General features: G+C 37.1%; 2 protein-coding genes across 3 annotated transcripts in view; both read right to left on the bottom strand.

Moving 5' to 3' along the window:
• LOC137298113 (cytospin-A-like) overlaps positions 1 to 24,968 on the bottom strand; it is a 124,392-nt gene that overhangs the window by 48,043 nt on the left and 51,381 nt on the right. The gene's annotated exons all lie outside the window — the stretch shown is intronic.
• LOC137298116 (stAR-related lipid transfer protein 3-like) overlaps positions 1 to 24,968 on the bottom strand; it is a 56,495-nt gene that overhangs the window by 7,555 nt on the left and 23,972 nt on the right. For both annotated transcript variants that reach the window (XM_067830212.1, XM_067830213.1), the window contains exons 9-11: positions 3,079 to 3,155; positions 635 to 796; positions 68 to 163 (exon numbers count right to left, since the gene is read on the bottom strand). In XM_067830212.1, the coding sequence (XP_067686313.1) occupies positions 68 to 163; positions 635 to 796; positions 3,079 to 3,155 (335 nt within the window). The remainder of the gene's footprint in view (positions 1 to 67; positions 164 to 634; positions 797 to 3,078; positions 3,156 to 24,968) is intronic.

The following is a 24,968-nucleotide window of genomic DNA, read 5'->3' as shown; positions in this document are numbered from 1 at the left end:
ACCAGCAGCTGCCATGTTTCTTGACACTTCTGTAAGATAAAGCTTAAGTTGGTCCTTTTCTACTCACCCTGCACTCAATCACAGTGGGGTTCCATTCCGGCTGCTCACTCTGATTGGTCACTATCTCACGAAACAGATCAGCTGGACTCAGCTCCACCAAGCCCTGAAAAGCATAAAAAATATCAAGAAAGTCCCGTAGAACAAGGCATTAGAACAGCTCAGTAGAACAGACAAGGTTATCATGGTCTGACACACGCATCCCTTCACAAGAGTTTTAAATTTCTTTAGTGGAAACCCAAAGAATGTAAATGCCACCATAATTCATTTACATACTGACCGTCAAACCAATGTCAAAACAATACCTATGCCACATTTGCAGGCTTCAGAACCCTACACTTCCTTACTTAGTTGTCTCACAGTCCCTGAACTATATTATTTTCCCTACCGCCTAGCCCTTCCTGCAGTGCTGAATCCCCAAGAAAGCAAGTCTAGATTTCCCCAGGCTCTGAATCTCTGCTTTGAGCTTTTTTTCAATTTAATAGGCTTGTTTGTTCCTATCAAAATTATATATATTGACAGCCTAAGCACAAATCTGCTCCCTGCTGCGTATGTCCTGTTAGTGGCCAAGCCTCACCTGTAGCCTGAAGACCTTGCCATGTGTGGGCACAGTCCTGCTATGAACACACCCTCCAGTGGGGTCAGTCCCTGCCTCTTTCTTCCATTCTGAGTCGTCACTAGTGATCATGTCCCACATGTTGTTCCACGCACTGAGGCCGATACTCAGGTAATCTACCTCCTGCAAAGTCAACATACATTAAAACATTTTGTCCTATCATAACTACTAAAAACAGGGAAAAGTTGGACCTGTGCAGAGAACATGTTTACAAGAAGTAGTTTGTGAAAGGGAGAGCAAATATAGGCTAGTGCATGTGCGGTGCATGATGATGAAATTGATTCCGAGTGTGGCGGCACATGTCTTGCTCTTAAAACTCTAACATGGTCGGTGTAGCAAGTCAGTAATATTATAACATAGGGCCTCTTCGCTATATATTATAGTTTGTGTCCAACACAACTGATATTGGACATTATTTGGGTATTTATTGAACTTTGTGCTTATTGTTTGTTTAACACTCCACAGAGCAATATTCTTGCAATGATGTTTGTAAATAATGGACAAGACAATCATATGAATGACATCATAAGCATTGATCTCTGCAACTTGGATATGACAGACATCAACCAAGTCAAGCCTGACCATCCATTCCTGTTAGTTGCTTCTTACAACATGCATAGGCTACTGAAGACCAAATCAGCTCAGATCTTCCCAGAGGTGACACAAGTCAGTCTATTGTTCAGAGGGTGTAATGTAATAACTGTGTTGTGTTTTGAAGAATAGATGATACCATGATTTATTGTTTTGAATCATGTATGGCAATACACAAATACTGACTTCAGTTTGGTTGATCCAATGATTTATGAACCACCTTCGACATGTGATATTCACCAATGCAAAGCCTCAATAATTCTCAATAATTGTTTTATTATATGACTAAAGTACTGACATAGTCATGAATCTTTGTTGTGTAATGTTGTCCGCCATTTTAATACATATCGAACGTAACTCTTTATGTAGCATGAGACACACAGTGTGGAGTTCACAGCTGGACATACCCGGATCTATTTTTTAGCCAGGGAGGTACTTGGATTGTCATTGTCATATCAACCTTTGGCAAAGTGGTGAGCTTGACAACGCTTTGCAACAAAGCTGTCACATGACCAAGTGGGCCAATCAGAAAGGCAGAAATCTACCCATCATGCAATAAAGCATTTAACTGACAATCAGCATCAAAACTAATTGATATGACATTGTATTCAACATAGCATTTGGATAGTTTGGTGCTTTAAACCTATATATATTCATCTGTTAAGTAGACTCATCATTTACTTGCATATGGTTAGTACCCTGACTTTATCAGTTTCAAATATTTCTAAATATTTATTTCACTGTTTAGTCCAGATTCAACTCATGCACTTTAAGTGAATGAAGGATTTGTATAGCTGTAGAACAATATGGATACTAAGAAATATTCTTCCTTAAGGTTGGTAATATCAACTTTGATTCTCTGATTCAACAGATAATGATGTATGGATATAGCTCTCACAGTGTAGTCAAGTGGCAAAACTAACATCACAGCTGACAGACTTGACGTGTGACATGTGGTTTATCACGCAAGGCCTCGCTGAGAAACAGGACTTAAGGAGGACTTTCGTGCTGGAATGTTTAAATCAAATACAAATGCCCTCAGGATATGGTTATACTACCAGACAAATTGTCATACTGTCTATCAAACTGCATAATTAACAATTTCCTGTATCAGGGTTGCTCATGATGTACTCAATAGACCTGACATTCCTGTCACATAGACACACACAGGCCTACATCACCATGACAACACACCATACAGACTGTCCTACATGTACAAATCCCTCTGCAGCCTCAACTCATGAACGGTCAGGGTTAGCTGTACATTAAACTCTGCACAATGGCCCTTACTGAACAAAACCATAATTATTCCATAGACTAGCTAACGTATTAAAGACTTCATGATCCTTCAATGATACATGGACATCCTTCTTTTAAAGAAATTATTCATCAAAAAATCTGTCGTATACATCTCCATGTCTCAATATTAGCTAACGACCAAAATAGCAAATGGTAAGTGGTATAATTTGCTTTTTGTTGTAATCATCATTAACGACAATTTGCTTTTATGCATTATTCAGTGTTCCATTACAGTTCTTCAGAATAAATATTAGACCATCTCATATTCGTCAGAAACAATCTGTGCCATAATTTTTAAGCTATTATTCAGGAAAACAGAGTTTCAGATTTGAACAGCTTGTCCATGACATTATACAAGCAAGTACACAGGAAAAGGGAGACACATGATGTTTAATAAAGGACGATACTTCCCTATCCACAAACATTGACATAGTGCCAGCACCACTCTCCACGACTTCTCACATATAATTCAATTCCTTCAAAGAAGGGTCCTGCTACTTGTAACATTGCCCTACCTGTTTGTTGGTCTGTCCTGTGGCGGGGACGCTGTAGAACCGGTCACGGGCTTGCTTGTCAGTTTCTTCATCTGACCCTGCAATGAAACAAAGCCATTGATGACAAGCTCACAATCTCCATCCTGGGATTCAACACAGCTCTCGCTATATTACATGTAAAAGAAGAAGTGACAGTCAAGAGTAAGTGAGTTAGTTGAGTTTACAGCTTCTTTCAACAGTATTTAAATCATATCAGAGCAAGGTGGCGAAGGGACACAACTTTACACAGCACCTCAGACAAATGGGCCACCCAAACCGCTGTAAACATCCCATGTCTACACCAATTGCATCAAACAAACCCAAACGCATGATCAGGATGAAACTGGAATCACAGTGAGTGAGTGAGTGAGTGAGTGAGTGAGTGAGTGAGTGAGTGAGTGAGTGAGTGAGTGAGTGAGGTTTTACAGCATTTTTAGCAGTTTTCCTGTATCATAATGACAGGGGACACCAGAAATAGGCAGCACATAGTGTACCTATGTGGGTTATCGAACCCAGGTCTTGACATAGAGAACTAACCCACCAACCCATGAAAAAATGAAAGTCATGGAAAACATCTACTTTAAAAATACACATTGGTGCACTTTGGTATTTTAAGTGAATGAGTATAAAGTTGCAAGTTTCCAGTGTTGTCACAGGTGAATGGTCTTTTCATGTTCATTGTCTTGACCAATCACAAGTTTACTGAAGCACTTTTCTGATCTCTATGACATGGCACTGACTGTTACTTCTGTTAGTTTGTTTATCTGTTCAGCCCAAGGCGCCTTGAACAGCAATCAAACAATCCATCATCATGCTTTAAGAATCAATAACATAAAGTCTGAACTTCACAAAGTGGTTTCCAGGAAAGAAATCCATATTTAATACCTTCAGAATTACATTCCAAATACTAGTGTTATTGGGTGGTATTAGGGTGCACTTTGATCAGTGTTGGTCTAAACTATGGTTGACAAACATTGTGCTAGCATTTCTATGATAAGAAAGTCAGTTCGGTACAAGCAATATTCCAGCAATATCCAATTTGTGTGGGGAATAAAATCAGTATGGTGAAGCCAAGGCTCTTATGAAGCCTGGCACTGACTTGTTATCAGTCTGTGACTTAAGCCACTACTCAAAGATCAGATTCTACTGAATTCCTGTTCAGCCTACTTCACTAGGCTACTATTGTTGAGATAATAACACTACAATATACTGAAAAGACACTAGGAGACAAGTACAGGGTAGTGAGTTTTTGGCACTGACTGGAAGCAGATCACTGAGGGAGACATGGCACCTCTGAAGAACTTTCTGCTACCACATCTGACTTGTGAAGCTGGAGGGTGTACAAAACAAATGCTGTTAGGTTTAGTGATTCTGATTATGGTCACAAACACTTTTAAAGACATCAATAAGACAGACAGGTGAAAACATGGCAAATGGTGACACAGTCAATGATGCTGTCTCAGCAATTATAATGAAGTCTTGGGTTTGCTTGTCTGCAGCTAAGACTTCTTCAGAAATTCTTAAAAAATAGAGTTAACAGTACTGAAGGCCATTAGGCAAAATTATAGAGAATGTTATTCAGCCTTCAGTTGGTTTAGGTCACAGAAATCACTTAAATTTGTTTATTCCAGAAGCAGAATTAACAGATTCAACACATTTCTTTATTATGGAGCAAAGAAAGTCAACCACATCAAGCTTTAATTCCTAATTTAGTAAGTCTACCCGGTAAGAGAATTAGAGTGGAGGTATCTGCTATTGAAGAAGCATTGACCCATAAAGTAAAGTGTTATCAAGTATACAAATCTCTTTCCTGTATTGCACAAGACCACCTGCACCATGCTAGATGATAGGTGATAATAACACCCCATGCAGCTGCAGCGTTATCCAGTGTATCACACCCTTAGGGTAGGGTGCTATGTGTACGTATCATGTATATTAAGCTTTCATTCAATATTCACATCTAGAACAATGACTGTGACACTGACTGTGTGAAACAATAAATATCACATAGAGCAATTACTCCACATACTAATTGTAATTAACTGAGTGGGTGACTGATTACTGCTAAATATTACACTAGCAATCAACAATCAACAGACAGAGAAGTCTTTAAATGTGTTATTCAGTACTGGTCATGTTGAACATGACACATGTCCAACATCTCTTAAACAGAAAACAATTTCTCTTTTGGCTTCCAAAAATTCATTAAAACCCTTACATATACCAAATTAAAAGACAGAGATCATGAATTCTTCAGTAGACATTTTAACATAATTGTGTGCTCAGTCTTCCTTACAAAACATTACCCCCCAAATACTTACAATCCCTACGTTTTTTGTATGGTATAATAAAGCATCGGCCAATGGATAAGAAATGCAGTTATTTCAGGGACATCTGCCAAAGGCCCCTTTCATGTGCTTCCAAGTATTGACTAACAGATCAGCACAGCAATCACTGCTGAGGTGTTTGTTCCTTTGACTGACTTACTCTAATAAATATCTTATAACAAAGCAAGGCTTCATACAGCAGGGGCTTGGCTTCTCCAACAAAGCTGTGCTTTCAGAGAAACATGGAGCTCTGTGTACTGATCCCAGGTGGGAGATTTGGAGCGTTAAGAGATGTCAGGATATGACATAGTAATGCAATGTACAGACACTGGGATACTCTGGGAGCAGTACAGTGTGCAGTTACAGTATACCTGGAGTGTGGCGCATGCACAGAGGGCAACACTATGACAAACGTTATTACCAGCAATGTCTATTTACACAGTTAACACTTAACGCAGTGACATTGAGGAAACCAAGTTCTATGGATAGTTAACTTCTTAATTGCAATGGGTGTGACATTTTGGTGTAGGTACTGTCACCATATTCAAGCAAATATTCACAAATATTCTACAGACCTGATATACATCAATATAGAGCAGTTTGAGAAAGGATTAATATCTGAAGAAATTTCACTGATCAATGTACTGAATCTTGAGTTAAGTGTTAACGATATTATTGCTGAACAAACTAACACTTTTATCGAATCTGTTACTTCCATTCATTTAATGTTTTCCAACCAGTGCAGTGAAAACATCATGGTTTCCTGTCCAAATTAGGAAGTGTTAAATCAAAATGGATGAATGGGCGGTTAACACCCTCATGAATGAAAGATTATGTAACATGACATTTACACAATCCACCAATAACATACAACTGCATTGACATCCTGCTACCAGTCTAGTGAAGACAGATGAAGGGGATGCATGCTACGTGCTGGCCATGGGGAACACACCCACTTGTTATACAGTTTATTGTGTGACAGTCTTCATACAACACATACTGCACAGTTTAGATCCTCGAGTGTTTTCAGCACCTTCCACTCCACATGTAGCACACAGATGTGGATTGAACAAACAACCTCACACTCACAATGATATATATGTGAAAGGTGTAAACTATACTGGTAGTCAAGTAGATCTAGGTATCCACCTGTATCAATCTATGTTGGTAGGTAATACATTTATCTAACAGAATAAAACAATGCTGGTAGGTAATATATGAATCTAAATGTATTACTACGTTCCTAGGTAATATAGGGTAGGGAATATATGTACCTAAGTGAATAAAACAATGTTGATATGAAACATATGAATATCAATGTATAAAACTACGTTCCTAGGTGACAGATTTGTACATAACTGAATAAAACTATTTTGGTAAGGAATATATGTATATTACTGTACTACATTACGTTGGTAGGGAATATGTAAACAGAAGTCCATCAGGTTAGTGTTGCTGTTCTGTGAACAGAGATTGAATGATTGCAATAAAACAAACTCAGACCTGTAATTGCTGTGTTTACAATACCCTATGATTTGGACAGTTGCTCTCACTATCAACCACCAATATGCACTGTATGCCATTTGTCACCAACTACCCACAAAACACCTCTCAGACATCCATCCACATGCAACACTGATCATCAGAACAAGACCGTAATTTTTAGAGCATTTTACGTCAAATCAAGCTTGCATCCCACATGCCAGGTATAGCCTGTTGAACTAAGCTGATCCCCACTGAGAGCTATCAGGATCAGTTCTGGGCAGGATTTATCATCTCCAGGGATGGGAAGTTGACGTAACAAAGACAGCTGATGTCTACCAGTGATGGGAAGGGCCTCTCACTAGGGTGACCAAGTCCAACACTGCACCTGACAGCTGGAGAGCTTGCGGCTGACGGCTAGCCTACATATCAGTCTACTCTCGCAGGCTTACAGGCTTACGTATCTTTTCTTGATCAGACACTAACTTTCACAAAAGTAAGGATACAAAGAGAAATGTGATGACAAAGATAGCGATAGCTGGAAAAACTGATTAAGGAACACGTTTCAATAAATCTTTTATTCGAATATTTGTAAAAACAAAACAGGGCATTGTTTCACTGAGCGATCTTAGCACTAAGGAGTTTGTAACACCAATACTTAAACACAGGATTATCATCATCAGGGAGCTAAGATCACTTTGTGGGACAGTATCCTAATAATCTGGTACTACTGTTAACAGACTGTGCTCCTTGCTATAATCATCAAATGAAATTATGTTTTTTTAAAGAAACAGTCAGACCAATTGGTCTTTTCTTGTCCCCTTAATGCCTATCAAGATTTCAAAGAATTTGTACATATCCAGTCTTGTATAAACTGAGTCTGAGTCCATACCAGGCAGATTATATAAATAGCAATGACTAATTAGAGTGCTGACTCGTAAAGATGTGGGTTAGAATGTTGGCCTTCAGTACTGGTGGCATAAAACTAAACTCACTCACTCAATTACAGGATTCAGTAATGCTATTTTCCTTCCACTTAATCTGGATTCACATACACATTACATCAAAGAAAGCCATTAGTCACCAGACTGACATCCAAAATAGTACCAATGATGCTTCAAATTGTCCAAGTCTGGGGAAGGAAGGTGCATGGTGTTGTGTAGAAAATAATTATCACTAGAGATATACAACATGTAACACAAATATTCCCCAGGGCAAAGCAATCCGTGCAAAACTATAAATATACACCTTTTGGGGATGAGTTTTTCTAGTTCATTGTTAATCCCAAACTTCCTGAAGCTGCCTGACAGTTTTATTACAGTTGTCATCTACTGACACCTTCTGGTAGGAGATTGGTGGCCAGTCTATCCTCCGTTAAGAGACAGTACACAGGTGAAGTAGTTCTATATGTTAACAAAAACATGACAGAGAAAGAAAAGCAAAACTGTATCACTTTCTTCATCAGTGACAAACCATGAGGAAGGGATGAAAGTAATGTGTGTGAGTGAGTGATCATGGTCCTACCCACCTGTTAGCAATATTATGGCAGGGGGCACCAGACATGTGTTTCACATATTGTACCCACGTGAGGAATCGAACCTGTGCCTTTGGCGTGACAAACAAACGCTTCAGCCATTGGGCTACCTTGTGTGTCAAGTACCATTGACATATCACAAGTGATGACATTCTTTTACACTTCTCCACATTGTAGCACATACCAAGGAATATTTCCAGGATAAAGTATAGCAGATAGTATTTTTTTTTCAAAATAACTTTTTCCATAAAAGATATAGTTGGCAATGCACTTTCCATAAGCAATATAACTATTTCAAATTTTACATATGGAAAGAAGGAAAAAACTTATTGATTCCATCAGAAAGTTCAATATATCATAAGCATTTGGAAACAACCAGTAACTTCAGCAACCCACGTTATCCTATATAAAAGAAGTATTATTAGATTACGCAATCAAAATTCAACAACCTTGGTGTCACAGCCAGTGAAACACTGTATCTTAATGTTTTACTAAAAATCAATGTTTATGGCATACTCGTCAATTATACATGTAACAGGGCACAATGTAAAGCCATCAAAGATGAGGAGTGTAATATTTGGAGAGTGAATTATTTACTCCAATCACTCATCACCCACACACAATGACATCATGGTACACTATGGCATAAACTGTAAAAGAAAAACGGAAAAACCGTTATGTCTTATTGACTCTTAATGACCTTTACAAATGGCTGTATTGCCTGAAAGCATAATGTGTGAGAAGGTGGCATGAGTGGGCGATTGAGAGTTCAAGGAAGGACTGAGTGCAATTCCCTCAATAATTACATGGCAGACATTGTCAACCAGTCGAGATCCAGATATTTCACCAATCCATGCTTGTCGTAAGAGCCGTTTAATGGGATTGGGTGGGTGAGCTCACTGACTTGGTTGACACATGTCATTAACTCATGCTGGTGACCACTGGATTGTCTGGTCTAGACTTGATTATTTACACATCATCGCCATATAGATGGAATATTGCTGAGTGTAACATGAAATGAAACTCTCTCACTCACAAACTGTCCCTCACATGGGAATTTGAGCTCCATCTTTAGCATAACAAGTAAACACATTAACCACAGCCTAGCACTTAAGTTTCTGAGAATATATCCAAGTAATTTTGAAAACAACAAAAAACTACATCTAAGCTGACAAAGAAGCCCACTGAGACCAGTGATTTGACTAGCATCTAGACCAGTTCAACTAGTGCTGTTGAATGACAGAAGGTGAAGACCCGTGAAGGTCCCGAGGTAGAATAGGCCTTAAGCAACCCGTGCTTGCCATAAAAGGTGACTCTGCTTGTCGTAAGAGATCGGGATCGGGTGGTCAGACTCGCTGACTTGGTTGACACATGTCATCGGTTCCCAATTACGCAGATCGATGCTCATGTTGTTGATCACTGGATCATAGCAATTAAATGAAAATTACCAATGCTATGATAATACCTTACTTTCAGTGCTTGATGATCTAAAAAGTATTGTACCCTGACATTTATGAGCTCTTATCAAGAACAAAATTATAGAACCTATTTCAAGATTTTGCAATGACAGCATTGGCACAAAAGAAATTATTATGGTAATTCAAAATCACCCTTTTTCTTTAGTTGTGTCTCTACTAAGTGGTGACAGTAATGGTTCAGTAACAAGAGCCCAAACATATATGCAGATTAAAACCTCCCTTTACTTATTTCAAAACACATCCTAAAGAAATATGAAGCTGCATCAAAGCAACATCACTAATGAATGACTCACAAAACAGTTTGTGTTCCTTTGTTGTTGTGCTATTGTAGAATGGTGATAATGGTGTTCATAATATAGACACGGATGTGTTGTCTTTTCAGTATAAAGGTTTCAGACGTTGACTTGATACCTGTGAAAATTTCAAAAAAGGATTTGAAAGGAACTCACAGGTATGAAATCTACATTTGAAACTAAAGCGTGTACTATGTTCATATATACTGTTAGTGATGTGTAAGGGACACAGCAAGATGTCCATATGATGCTGTGGAGCTCCATGAATCCATCTTTTTGCTGATCAATATAAGAAGTCCTACTACTCCCAACATATCGATCCATTTACCACTAAAATAGGCTGCAGCTTCAACAGTTGAGCTGTTACAGCCTCAAAGTCACAGTGGGTTCCCAGAGTTGTAACATTAGACTCATGCTTAGCCTTGGAAGATATATTATTTTGTCTGAAACCAAGGACTCCTTTAATTTCCTTTTTGAAACCTACACTTGCTTCATTTAGGGCTTTAGTATTGTAGAAATTGTTGAGAGGAATGGAAAATGATGAAATTCAGAGACTGTGAGCTGAGACTGACTACTGTGAGATGTACCGGTAGGTAATTCATCTAATTGGCCCTGAGCAGAAGCGCTGACTCAGAAGTAAAACTGTGTCAAGCTTGTGGCTATCCAGGTCAGATCTACATATAACTGGTGCTGTAGACAACCATCCTCAGCTCCTACATCATGCTATCACATTACCATGGAGACAAAATTTGCAAGCTTTTCAGACATCAAGTATCATCTTGTTATTGACTGAAAATTCTTCTGTTTCAGTTTAACACAGATCTAGAAGATATGTTGAGTTCAAATTGACATTTGCTGAAAAATAAATGTTTCTCCTCTTTAGAAGGCAGAGTTCAGAAAAGAATTTGCATGCTCAAATCTTGCTTGCAGCTGAATGATAGGAGCAAACAATGCTTTGCAGGTACATAAAAAGTCACGAAAAATGTGTACATTGTTTCTTGAAACAATGTAGTGACTGCCCAATCATCTAAGAAAAACAATGGCTTCTTTTGGGCTAATATTTTCCTCATGCCAGCAACACGAACGAGGGTGCAGAAATGGAGGGAGTTATTTCCCCACTGATCGAGAGCCTGGAAGGTAAACGATATTGTTGACAGGCCTAGCAGCCATCTAGTTAACAGGAAGCCATTAGATGAACAAAGATTAAATTGGCAGTTCAGGAAATACAGGATATGACCAACTGAGCATGTTATGACGACATGTAAGTGATAAGGACATCTTACAAGATGGTCAGTTTCTAGCAGTTTACATAAACATGCCATCTGTTTTGTAAATATTTTGTCTTGCTCCTTCCTACTGTAGAATCATCTGCTCATTCTTTCTCACTCCCTCAAAGCAAACAGGAGGATCTTGCAGAAGCCAAGAAATAACACACAGTTCCCAAGTTCCAATCTATCAACTCACATCTAAAAACAATAAAAACAACTTCAGTATGTTCTGGGCAGCTCAGATGGCACTGCTCAGCACATCTAGGCCTATCACAGACTTGGTCAATTATTTCAAGTGAACCTTCAACTGGAGTTGCCCGAGTTGAACTTCAAAACAAAAATACATGTACTTAGACTCGTTTGAGACATAATACAGCTTTCAGATAAAACAGCAACAGTTGTATCTAGAATTTTAAGAATATGAATGTCACACTACCATACCCCCACAATCAAGCCTATTGTCAAAATTCACAAATATCATTAAAAAACGCTCATTCATACAAAGCAGTTTCTACAATTCCCTGAAGAACTTGCTCAGTGATAGACAGAGCAACTAACTCACAATTGAGACAAGTGAACTTCTAAATGGGTTATTATTTTTCTCCTTAAATTTTTATGCTACATAATAAACTATTGGTCCAAAATGTCTAGTTAGATATGACCAATTGTATCTAGCCCCCTGTTCAGCTATTGATTTGTTTGGGCCATAACACAAGTGCCAGTTTCTACTACTGAAGGTGTGTTCAGTACAAAATATGAATCTTACAAATTCTGTAATCAGTCACTGAGACAAATTCATGTGTCACTGTAACGAGTTCATGTTCTGAGAAAAGTTAATCTTCAAAGCCTTGATTTTCGAACAAAATGCCATACATTAACACTAGCTTACAACTATCTTAGCGCTAAGTGAGCCCTGTTCTGGGCCCTTCTTGGATTGCCTTTTCCTAACACTAATCATGAGAACAGATATCCTTTATGTGTGTTACCAGAATAAACTTGGTATTGTCTGGTAGGTACTGTAGACTTAAGAACACCATAATTAACTGAACAGAAATCATACATCATGAGATATTCACACTAACTAACATTAGCCCATCACTACACCAGCCTATATCACACAGTAATTAGCAGGTGTGTTTCAAGTTGAAAATAAACTATGACTGGCAAGACAGGGACATCAATAATGCAACATACTAAAATCCTAGCAATGACTGTAAAAAAATCAGAGGTAAAGGAAACAGGAAACTAAAATGTTTTCCAAATGCTGGATGGAAGTGATGAGGATGCCCATTTTTGAGGCCATACAGAGGGCCAGCCATTAATAATGTTAATGAAAGGAAGGAGATGCCTGCCTACCCTGGACACAGTCACAGTGATGGCCGGGAACATGGATATGCACAAGCTTCTTCTTGAGATTTCTGAACAGAGATGTAACTCCTCCATATCTGCTGGTGGATGACATGGTCTGTGTATGGGTAATGTCCGTCTGCTCTTGATGTAAACACAGTGTGGTGAGTCTGCCTGACTCAGTAAATGTGGCCTGATATGGGGTGATCCCACACTGAATGCTGCCTTCTCAGTCAGACCTGCTGGATCAATGAACTCGCTGAGGCTCCACACAAAGGGGCCACATCAGGCGAGGATAATAGGCTGTCAAATTTACGAGTCACCTACTTACCATACAGTTGTTTGGATGGGGCTTTAAGTATTAATAAATAGCACTCACTAAATACAAGTGGATATATAAATTCTAATGCCTTTCATAAAACCATAACCCTGACACACTGACATGGGTTTGCATTTATGAATCTTTCCCAAAACATTAGTCAATAAAAAATAGTTTACTGTATATTATACACTTTACATAATGTTTTTAATGAACACATGATATTTCTTAATATCTCTTATTTGGTTGTTGTTATTTGTAAAGCATTACATAACATTCAATTTATAAACATAATGTTGAACACTCTTCTAGAGCCTCACTGAGGACCACTCACGGCAAAGCCACCAACAAATTATATTTAACTAGCGATGAAACACTCATTCCAAACCCAAAGCATGGCTTTGTTTTCGTTTCCAGATATACATTTGAGTGATAACTTTGTACACAGTAAGCAGAATACAGAAGGTCACAGTTAAATTCCATGATCCTTTTTCTTCTATTTTGATACAATCACTGTAGCTGTTGATGTGAGGCCATGGTGGAATAGGCCACTGTGTGAATTGAGAACTGATGCATCATAAACACAGTAACACAGTACATGTATATTTCCTTATGGACTGACTACAAACTGCAAATAAATCTACAATATGATATTCTATAATCCTGAATATGACATCTTTTTCAAAAGTGATAAAAGCATATAAGCTTCTGAAGAGAGGAATGGGATGATGGCATTGGTAAACATCAAATAGCTTCAAGGGAGACTAATACAAATTACAATTTGACATGATATCTCATTTGCTTTCATATTACACCCACTTCCACGCCAGGGATGTAACAGTATCACAATACTGAATTGTCTTTGAACACTTGTATGCAACATCTTGTGAACATGGTGAATTCTGTGTTCTTTGGGGATAAGGCGTTTGATAGAACAAAAAATCATGTCATCATCTCCCTTGCCCAGAAGAAGATTTTTCTGTTTATAAAACTTTAAACAAATGACTGTATTGGACTACTTGCTGACATTCAATCTTTCAAAAAACCATCAACTCCAATCCATTCTCAAACAGATATATATACAACTTTAATTCAAATTTAATATACAATATTATTCCACTAACTGTTAATGTTCACTGTACTTACACTTTTATAACTGAAACTGGTCACATGTCCAAAACCTTGTTCGCAATTTTTGAGTCTGGATAATACTCAAAAAAATAATCATGATTTCCAATCAGGTTTACTTGTGAGGTATCAGTTTTGTTGAATTTTTAAATGAAGAATCATTACAATATTTGAAATGAGAGTTGTGATTAAAAAAAACAAATCAACATTTACAACCAGAACTCAAACCACAACCTCTAACCTCAGATTGATAATAATATTGTCGTGAATAAATAGACATTACCACTCATGATGGATTCTAAATAAAAAGATATGTTCAAATGATCTTTTTAGCTAAATGCTACAATTGAATATGTCAACACATTTATGACATTTGTAAAAAGAAATTTTCACAAGATGATAAGAGCATATAAAAGCATATCAGCTGATCCACAGTATGCTACAGATGGGTCTAACTTTATCTCAATACCATCAAGGTCCTCATCTTATTAGCACCATGATATCTGCCCATCATCTGGAGCTGACGCCCAAAGCACCTAATCTTATCATCTAATTCAGGGTTTAATATGATTACCTAGCAGTTCATCCCAGATGTGGCCTACAGATACCACTATAGGTGTTACATCACGATTACTGCTTTAGACAATGTAGAGCATTCTTGCCCTTGGGTTATGTTACTTCCTTTTTCCTATAATTGTATCCACCAAATATTTCACGAGAGATTCAAAGAGTGAAAAGTATCATAAACTGGACTGGATTAACTGATGGTCAGTTGCAAACAAATAAGTAAATAAGTGTCAAGTGAGTAGCCAATATATTCTTCATACAACAATTCCTAGGTTTTTCTATTTTTCTGTTTGTAGGTGTGTCTCAAGCATAAAACATATATATTAATGTGTCCCAGGGACATGCTAGTGACATCATACTGCATCCATTTTCACTTCTTGTAAATACAGGACATAATTAATACCTTCTATCCACTAATAATCTGCTAACTAACTATCCGTTAACAAAACTTACAAGTTTAATTCAAATTGTTTACATACACCATCGCCAATATATTCTGTAACATGGAAAGGTCTCTCCTAACAACATACTACCGATTTCTGAACATCAGAAACATCAGAATTTATAAATTAGTTAGTGAAGAGAGAACATTTCTCAATTCATCCACTTACAGGTACTTAACATAAACTATAAAAGTAAGGCCAAGACGTGAAACAAAAAGGGATAAACATAATGCACTCCTCAAATCATGTGTCTCTTAGCATCTACGTACCTTGCCTTTGCACGTGGCAGAAGCAAGCAGAAGAGGCAAAATACACCGAGAATCTCAGCCTAGTGTCACTGATATCAATAATATCAACACAAGTTAATAAAGTTACAAATATCAAAGGCTTGCCGAGGATATTTTTACCTTTATCAATGAGTGTTGATATAAATGAGTAGACACAAAGTAGACACAAAGGTAAGATTCTGTTTATCATAAAAAACATTCTTCATTAGTTTCAATGACAAATGTACATCTCTCAACACTATTCTACCATCAAACGTGCAGCGTAGCAATGTCATAGCATTGTGATGTCATCAAATTCGTGACATCATAGCAATGTCAGGGCAATGTACAAAAACGACTGTCTCCTCGGAAATATCATATGATCTCACAGAAATGTTATCTCCTGTGGAACACAGTTTTGGATGACAAATGCTCATATTTTTGAAAACCTCAAGCATCACTAATTACGTGTCAGAACTGTACAATGCACTTTGTCGAACTGAATGCCATAAATTGCTTTTATTTCATTACTGTGACGAACAACACACATGAACTTTGTAAAATGCAGGACAGTATCTGGTCTGTATTGTTTCTTCATATAATAGCTGATGCACTGCATGGATAATCAATATGGTGACACGCCCACACAGTACAGGTAACATATTCATTCCACTAAACTATGCAATTGTAATATATTTCTTGTTCACAATTAACAGTTTTATCACAGTCGGAAATTAACGTTCCATTCATGCAAGAACGTTGGTATTGACATAGACGGCAGTATAGGAGTTTATGCACATTTAGTCAGCCTGTTTTTCAAACCATAATATATGAAATGAAAATCTTTGTCTGTGAAATTATGCTTACAATACAGTAATTGCCCCAAAACTATTAAATCAACACAGGCAGGTACATAACAAAGTAAACAATATGATTTTGGGTTTGGCACCTATATCTTTGATTTTAACTACTATGCAAATATCTCTGTACTGAATTTTACAGTGTTTTTGTCTTTTAATGACAGCAGTACTGTACATAAGACTGTGGTATGGTATAAATCAAGCTGCAGTCCTCATGTACTGCACAGCCAAGTGAGCACTGTTCCTCCAAGTAATACAGTGTCTCACACGTGAAGTCAGGCTTCAAATATAACTTGGCAGAAAAACTACGAAAATTTTGAGAACTGTTACTGTAAACTGGAAATGTTCCACACACTGAAAATATTGTGTCAACGTACCCCTAGCCTGTTCTGTGACATATTATTTTTGTGGAAAACCACTGATATCAGGAAATAAATGACCATAGATATCATTTGACATATCATTTTATAATGAATACCACTGTGCCAAATATCATTTGCATGGGGAAGAGAAACGCAAAATTCGCAAAATACAAACTGATGCAGAATATTTCCTGTTTATAAAATATCAGATTTGACATGTTGTTAACTATTATTTTAAAAAAATAATAGTGTAATTTCCTAAAAGTGTCAAACACATAACATTTATGACTTCACTGTTACAAGAGCTATAACAAATAGACCAAAGTAGCACTGTTACGGTGGAACTAGGATCATGGTGGGCAAAAATACATTGCGAATCTGGCAATCTGATACATCTGGACTGGTCACTTGGAGTTGAATTCTTCATTGTTGATATGACTGAGAAAGCAGTCAAAGCTGATTAGAATAATTTACCAAAGTGGAACTTAATTTTGCCAGCAGACATTGAGATAAGACATGTGCACAGTTTGTCACATTTATTCAAACCCCAAGCTGATCTTAATTTTGATTCCTTCAGTTTGACAAGTGGCTAAGAATATGTGATAGAAGTAACATCAGTATGGTTGCCATGGATATTCAGTCTAAGGGCTTGATTTAGTGCTTTGTTACTTGCACTGGTGCAACCCAATTATACAAAGTGCATCCTAGTTATGAGTCGAACTTGGTGCATGTCAGTTTTTGAGAAATACATCAACAATAAATCTAACATTATAGGCATAAATATGTCAACTCATTTTTCTTCTAAACTCTGAATAGCTAAGGCACTGAAACACTGCTATTCATAGACACATCTCGGCTATGACAGCTCTTGTAAACAGGGATCAGCTGTTTCTCTGTGTTGCCATGGTTTCATCGATACTAAAGCACTGTTGGAAATTGGAATTTTTCACATTTATCTCCACATTTTATGCAGTTGATATGTAAAAGTGTGAAATACCTGTTTAACTAACTTCGGCTAACTACAGTTCCAGTGGTAGGGAGATAGGGAACATGTGAAAAGGACTTCACTGGGAAGAGATTGGTACAGGAATGAGCAATGCAGACTATATCAAAGTCCAAACAGACTTATTTGGAACAGAGCATGGCTATATGCAAACTAGTGTGCGATTACAAAGGGCACATTGTAAATGTGCCCTATTTTGAAATAGACTTAGCTTCATTGTAAACGATAGCTCATGTAAAAACTTTCATGCTTCAAACATTGCCAGTGAACTAAAGTCTTAAATTTCATAGCCTGAGTGTTGACATTGTTCTCCAATAGCAGAGCAGACACCAACTCAACAAAACTTGCCAAACAAGCAGGTTTCTTTGTTACCACCATCACTAATTAATTATTTCAGGCTCATTTCTATTCTTAGAACAATACAGCACAAGCACTGGTGTCGATGAGATTAATTCAGTTTACAAACTCAAACAATGACATCAATAATAAACATGACTATTTCAGGATTTTCTGCAGATGTTTACATATCTGAAGCTAACACAAAGCAGGGCTGTGTAACCTTCCGAATCTCATATTGCGATATATTGCAATATACTCTCCTGTATTGCAATATGTATTGTGATATATTATGAAAGAACAACTACTGAGATTTGTCCACTTTGTTACTCTCTTTTACCTTCAAATTGAATCACAGGATATGTAAGTAATAGTTGTGCATTATATAGCTTCTTTCAAAGTATAAACCAGAATATTCTTCTGTTTACAAATTTTTAGAAAAAAAAAGAATTGCAGAGATCGACACTCACTAAAAGGTTTAACTGGTCCTTCAGGCTACTTGATTTTCTATGTCACTAGTCTTTTAAAAGAAAATACCAGCCCAACGCTCCACTGTACAGAAGTCTTTCTTTTAATTGTAACTGCTTTCCAATGGAAACATAACACAGATAATTGCATGATATCTCATTTCATATATGTGACAAATTCAACTGAAACGAGTTTACACCATGTCCTCTGTCAAACCACCCATGGTATGTACATACTTTAACTTCTGTTAACAGCAAAGGATGTTGAATATCAAATAGTTTAAGCAATCAGAGCTACAGTGCACATCTCTATTACTCAAGAAACATTCGAATGAAGTCACAATCACATGACATATCTTGAAGTGCACATTTGCACTTATGTCTTTAAATAAATGATGTTTTAACATGACTGATTTCATGAATGACGTTTGGTACACTTTCTCATAAAGAAATGATTAAGTGCACTTTCTTCAGACTGAACAGAATAATGAAACAATTGAATAATTGAAACATGAGAAACATAGCCTTGTAATATGATAGAAGCCAACGCTTATCATGGAAAATATCAGCTCATGAAACATTATTGCTACTACGTCATACGCCATTTAGAATTTTTAGGTCTAATCCAACTGTTGAAAAATATGAAAGGTAATTTTATCCTACTATTCAAATAATACAACTTCAACTGAAATATTTCATAAAATAAATTTAAACGTTTACACACTTACAATGACCAGAAAAACCCTGAAGTAGACGAAAACTAATGCTATTTTAATCCATTTGTAAGATGCCATAATATCCCCTTGTCTATTTCTTTTATATATTTTCACTTATTTCAGTATGCTATAATGTTCATCATTGGTAAAAGTCATGTAACCAAACGCAGCCAATCATATTACAGCTATGGATACCTTCCTCATAAACGAGAAGCTTCAGACAAATATTTTGGGTACAATAATGCTATTCTGAACGTGTTAATCAACAAATCGCCATAAGTATGTAAATAATCAAAGTTATTGGACATATCATGCTAAATGGTGATCAGCGACATGTATTCTTTATGCAAATGTTTTCGTGTTAAACATCTTGTCCAATCATGAAGATCGATGCAATGAAAGCGGAGAGAAAGCAGAGATGGCACTTGACTGACACAACACGATCGCATGAAAAGATGGAAATAGTAAATGTAGATGTATGTTTGACAACTTTTAAGAAAACTTTTCATTTTATTCATTAGCTTACTCAATTTAAATGATTTGCTCGAAACATCGGTACTTTGCTATTTATCACTGGACCGGTTGCCAAACATTTGGAAAGACTTCCACCCAATACCCACCCAACACTCCCACCAATAATACCTGAACGTACATCAATACCTTTTTTCTCACCACTGAAGTCTAGGGGGTATATGGGCGGAAGTCTTCCCTGGGGTGGTGAATGGGTTAAAAGCGAACAAATAAATCTATGTAAGTATACCGGTACATCATAAACGTATTGCAAAATGTAATTGTTACAGTTTTGTACTGCTATATACCAGTATACTGTTAATACCATACAGCCCTATTACAAAGGCCCACTGTTTATGTGCTTGGTTGTCCCAGACTGTCAACACTTCAGCATTATGTTGTTGTTGCTGCACCAAGCTACTCCCTCTTGGCTAGCGGGATTAACTTGTACACTATATCAACTGACATGCTAGTCAATGTATTGTTTAATTAGTTCGCACCATAACTTTGTACATGATGTCATATATATGGTGTGCAAACTCAAAGTTAAGTTCTCTTTTGTTGAATTTTTACTATCCTGGATGATATATATTGGTGTCCTGTAAACCAGACTTTGACTGGCTCAGGTTTTTCAAAACTCTTACCTTTCTCATTGCATAACTGGGGCAGTGGCGTAGCATAGTGGTTAAAGCATTCGCTATACACACTGAAGGCCCAGGTTTGATTCCCCACATGAGTACAATGTGTGAAGCCCATTTCAGGTGTTCCATGCAGTAATATTGCTGAAATACAGTATTGCTAAAAGCGGGGTAAAATAAACTCCCTCATTCACTGCTTAACTTGTAACAGACTTTGACTCTCTAATGCTCTGTTTCTATCACTCTGTCTGTGTGTATGTCTATCATGACGCTAACAAGTCTATTACAAGAGTTGTGATAACAACCCCTCATTCACTGAAGACCACTATTGGGGTTATTGTCACTATCACATCAGGGATTGTCATCTGGGATAGTCGAGATTATCACATGAACAAGGTCACTGACTTATTAACGACCATTTTATCTAATACAAGCCACCATCTGAGTTATTACAATATCTTTATGACACAAATGGCCTTGTTATATTGAAAGTAAACTCTCCTGTCTGACAACATATGATGTCAAAATGATACACAATACACCAATTTTGAAACTTATCAATTAAATTAAAGACTATAGTCGAAAGAAATAAAATAATACATACGACAAAAAGTCAGGCACACCCATATATAGCATTTTTTATTTAAAACAGAAAAAGGAATGTGTGACGTCAGCATTTCCACACGGATATTTGAACATTTTCAACAATTTTCAGCCTCAGATATGGCTGTGATAAGTCATGGAAGAGTGAGATTCTCAACACAACCTGCAATATTTTTTTTTGTTTTCCTTTTCCTTTTGTGCTGTATTCATTAAATGACAGTGACTTGTAAATAATCATATCTGATCCAGACAATCCAGTGACTGACATCATGAGCATCTATCGACATCACTGAGAAACAGTGATATGCTTAAACTCAATATCCTGTAAGTCACCTCTTCTAACATACATGGGTTGGTGATGCCTATGTTTACAGTGTCACTTCTACTGTCCCCATCATCTGAGAATTGACTTTGGTGTAGAGATTTTCTTTGAAAAAGTCTGGTCCATTAGTGGAGTAAACATAATATAAAACAATATTTCAAGGCATTGATTAATTTTTTTTTATGAAAAACATGATCTCATGAAATTATGTGAGTGAGTTAATATGTAACATTACATTGGAAATATTTCAGCCATGACGAGAACACATTTGACATTGAAATGGAAAAGGGATAGTATATAAACCTGTCATCTAAAGACAGTAAAACAACTGGAATATCACAATCAGAATTAAAACTAGCATGGAAAGTTAAAACTAACAGTGCCATTTGGACAATACAAAATAAGAACTGGCTATACCGTGCCGTACCATGTTTTCGGGAGAACCATGTTTTTGGGGTATTTCTTTTCTCTGTAATTGCTTGCGTAAAGTGAGTACTAAAATTCTACCCTAGAAAGTAATGCACTTTGAGAACCTTCAAAAATGTGATCATAGCTTTTGAAATAACGCTCACAACTTGTCAAGCGGACCATTGTCTGCTCGAGTGAAACATCAAACATGAATATCGAATGGAATATTGCGCACATAATAAAAAAACCCATTGAACACCAAATTGGCCATTTGTTACACATTTTTTGTTTCGTGTTGCAGAATTACTACCAGGCTTGTGACCTCAGGGTTTATTTAAAACACTACTGTGATGTTACTATACTTTGCAGACATGACACGTTTTATTGTCCACGCCATGGCGGGCCATGCAGACAAGGAAAATGAATGTGCAAATGACTGAACAACTTACCTGTAAATATGTTTATTTTTAACAATTTTCAAAAAACATTCAAATAATCAAGAAAAAGATTACCAATTTGCTAGGCTTCTAATCAAAATGACACATATTTGTTGATATCTGTGGAGAAGAATGCATTACATGCTCTTCTATACAGGGGCGTGACCCCACACGATAACGAGAAACCCGAAAACATGGTACTTCACTTCTAGCGCTCGTGCTTACGGACAAGACACGAAATGTACATTGCATTGGAAACCAGAGGACAACAGAAAATTGTAACAATAAATTTATGAAAGGTGAGGTGATATTCATTTATGGAATTACAGTTTTGATAATCTTCTGATACGCAATAATGTTCATGATCATCTTTTGCGTTATTACCCCGAAAACACATTACACCATGATTTATCACCATGAAGCAAAGTGCTTTATTCTTCACACAGGTACAGTTTAGAGTAATTTGCTGGAGACAACAAGATGGTATTACAGTAATGAAAAGCTAGACATGCAGTCATAACAAAACTGAGAGCAAGTATAATTTTTTCATCAGAGACCCATAAAACAAGGCCAATCCTTCACCACTTCCACACCAGTTTCTGCTACACAACAGTTCAGGTGTGACCAAACACCTATTAAAAGAATGGGCACCATCACAAAGCAGTCATAATATAACTGCCATTACAGAACACTGCTAAAGTGTGTTAGATTGTTATCACACTGTTAAGTGGTACCTGGTGGCAGAATTTCATAACCCCGGGGAGTTGCTTATGGCAGTCAGTGACACAGTTCGCTGGCAGCCCGAAGTACTGATTTATTATTACTATTTTTACTATTTTATTTCACTACAGTCCACGCATAAAATGGCAATATGATCCAGTTTCAGGTAAGCTAGCATGGATTACCACATCGAGTTTGCAGCGGCTTATTATGTTTAATCAAATATTGACACACGTAATATGCCTTTGAAATGCAGAAAAATGAATATCAATATGATGAAAAGATTTAAGCCAGTCCACCCATACAGATGATCAATAGTCAGTTAGCATGATTATGAAGCCCTTGTTTTACACACAACTACAACAGTAAGGCCTCTTGGGGCATCGAGGTACTGGCCAGCTGTCAACGGTCAATAGTGGTGTGATTGGTCATGTGTTTAACTTTGACCAATCACCCTAACATCTGCTTGTAAACACAAACCACACCACCTCCACGGTCTGGTGACGAGCTTCTCTCAGATTTACCCCAGGGAGGTTTGAAAGGCCTTTGACCATTGACCTATATCTCATGACATTTTGACAGAAGGGGGGGGGGGGGTAACCCAACTGGTACTGAAACGGAGAGTTCTGGGATGGGATTTCCCTTGAACCAAGCGGGGAATTATGAGAAGTTATGGCTGTGATCAAAGATGCCTTTTGTGCATAAAATCTGTTTACATGGATTTGTTTCAAAACTATATACAAATGAATGTCTCATAGTTGAAGTCAAAATTTTACACGTTACAGTTAACGTTTGAAATGTTTACATTTCCACAATGTTTACATTCCCACAATGCACTTTTTTTAAAACCATTATACAAAGTGTGGTGACATACAATTTGTATGGGGGTCGGTCTGCTTGCAACAAAAACAAACTTTTCAAAACAGTTATTCCTGCCAGGAAAATTACTGGAGTGTCTTTCAAGTATATTTCCTTTATTTATGAGCACCAGATTGTCAAAAAGTCAACTAAAATTACAACTGACAGTATCCACATTTTATCACACTATTTTGAACTACTTCCATCTGGATGCCACTTTCGATTACCTTCCCTTAAAACAAACACATCTCGACAGTCATTCATACCATCTAGCATTTGTATTATTAATTCAACAAATGTTTTGGATAGTCATCATACATGTGACAACCACTAACTTAGCCTCTGTACCTTTATATTAATTATCATCAGCATTCATTTGTGATTACACAATGTCATTTAGAAAGTGGTCAGATGTAACATATGTTATATTTGGGATTGCACTTCTTCAGTAAAGTACAAATTCTAGTACTTTTTTTGGTTGAGTAACATCTGTGATTCGAAACCGCACCCTCAGAGTCACGCACCTAATCACTATCCTACACAGTCAACCACTGAGCTTCCTGTAAGAAAACTACTCCAAGTTCCACCCAGAAACTATCTATCAGAACATACTGCTACACATGGAATACATTTAACTAAAACCAATCAGAACATGTAGAAGCTACTATTTGATTGGTTGTAAGGTTACCTCCAGCCCACTGTTGCAAAATCCCACTTGATTGGCTGCTATATTTTTCACAAGATTCATATTATTCTGTTGTAAACGACCCATATACTCATTTTCTTGTATAACATGTCAGATAACATAGAAAAGGGCTGTTAACTTCTATATTTAACTTACCCCTCTGCTTCAGATCAATTATGTCAATATTTTATTACTTGTCTTATACAATCAACCCTTCCTAACCCTCAAGCAGTGTTGTGACTTTGAAACTTTAAACAGTCTGATTTAAAAAGGTAAGAGATATTCAGAGACACGCAGCTTGATTGAACAACATGTCCATGGCAACAGTACACCAGGGAAAGCAGATCATTCTGCCATGCAATGGAGACTGAGAGAGCAAGCAGCTACAAAATGCGTGATCTTGTTGGTCCCCAGCAGGTACAAAATGTTATCATTTCTCATATTTACACATATCACAGATAAAACTGACATAAAACTGAAGAAAAAGACATATTG

The sequence above is a fragment of the Haliotis asinina genome, chromosome 10 (genome assembly GCF_037392515.1).
Source record: "Haliotis asinina isolate JCU_RB_2024 chromosome 10, JCU_Hal_asi_v2, whole genome shotgun sequence".
In the NCBI taxonomy this organism is placed as follows: Eukaryota; Metazoa; Mollusca; class Gastropoda; order Lepetellida; family Haliotidae; genus Haliotis; species Haliotis asinina.
Note: the sequence above shows the minus strand (reverse complement) of the source record. Positions and strands in the feature narration are given on the sequence as shown.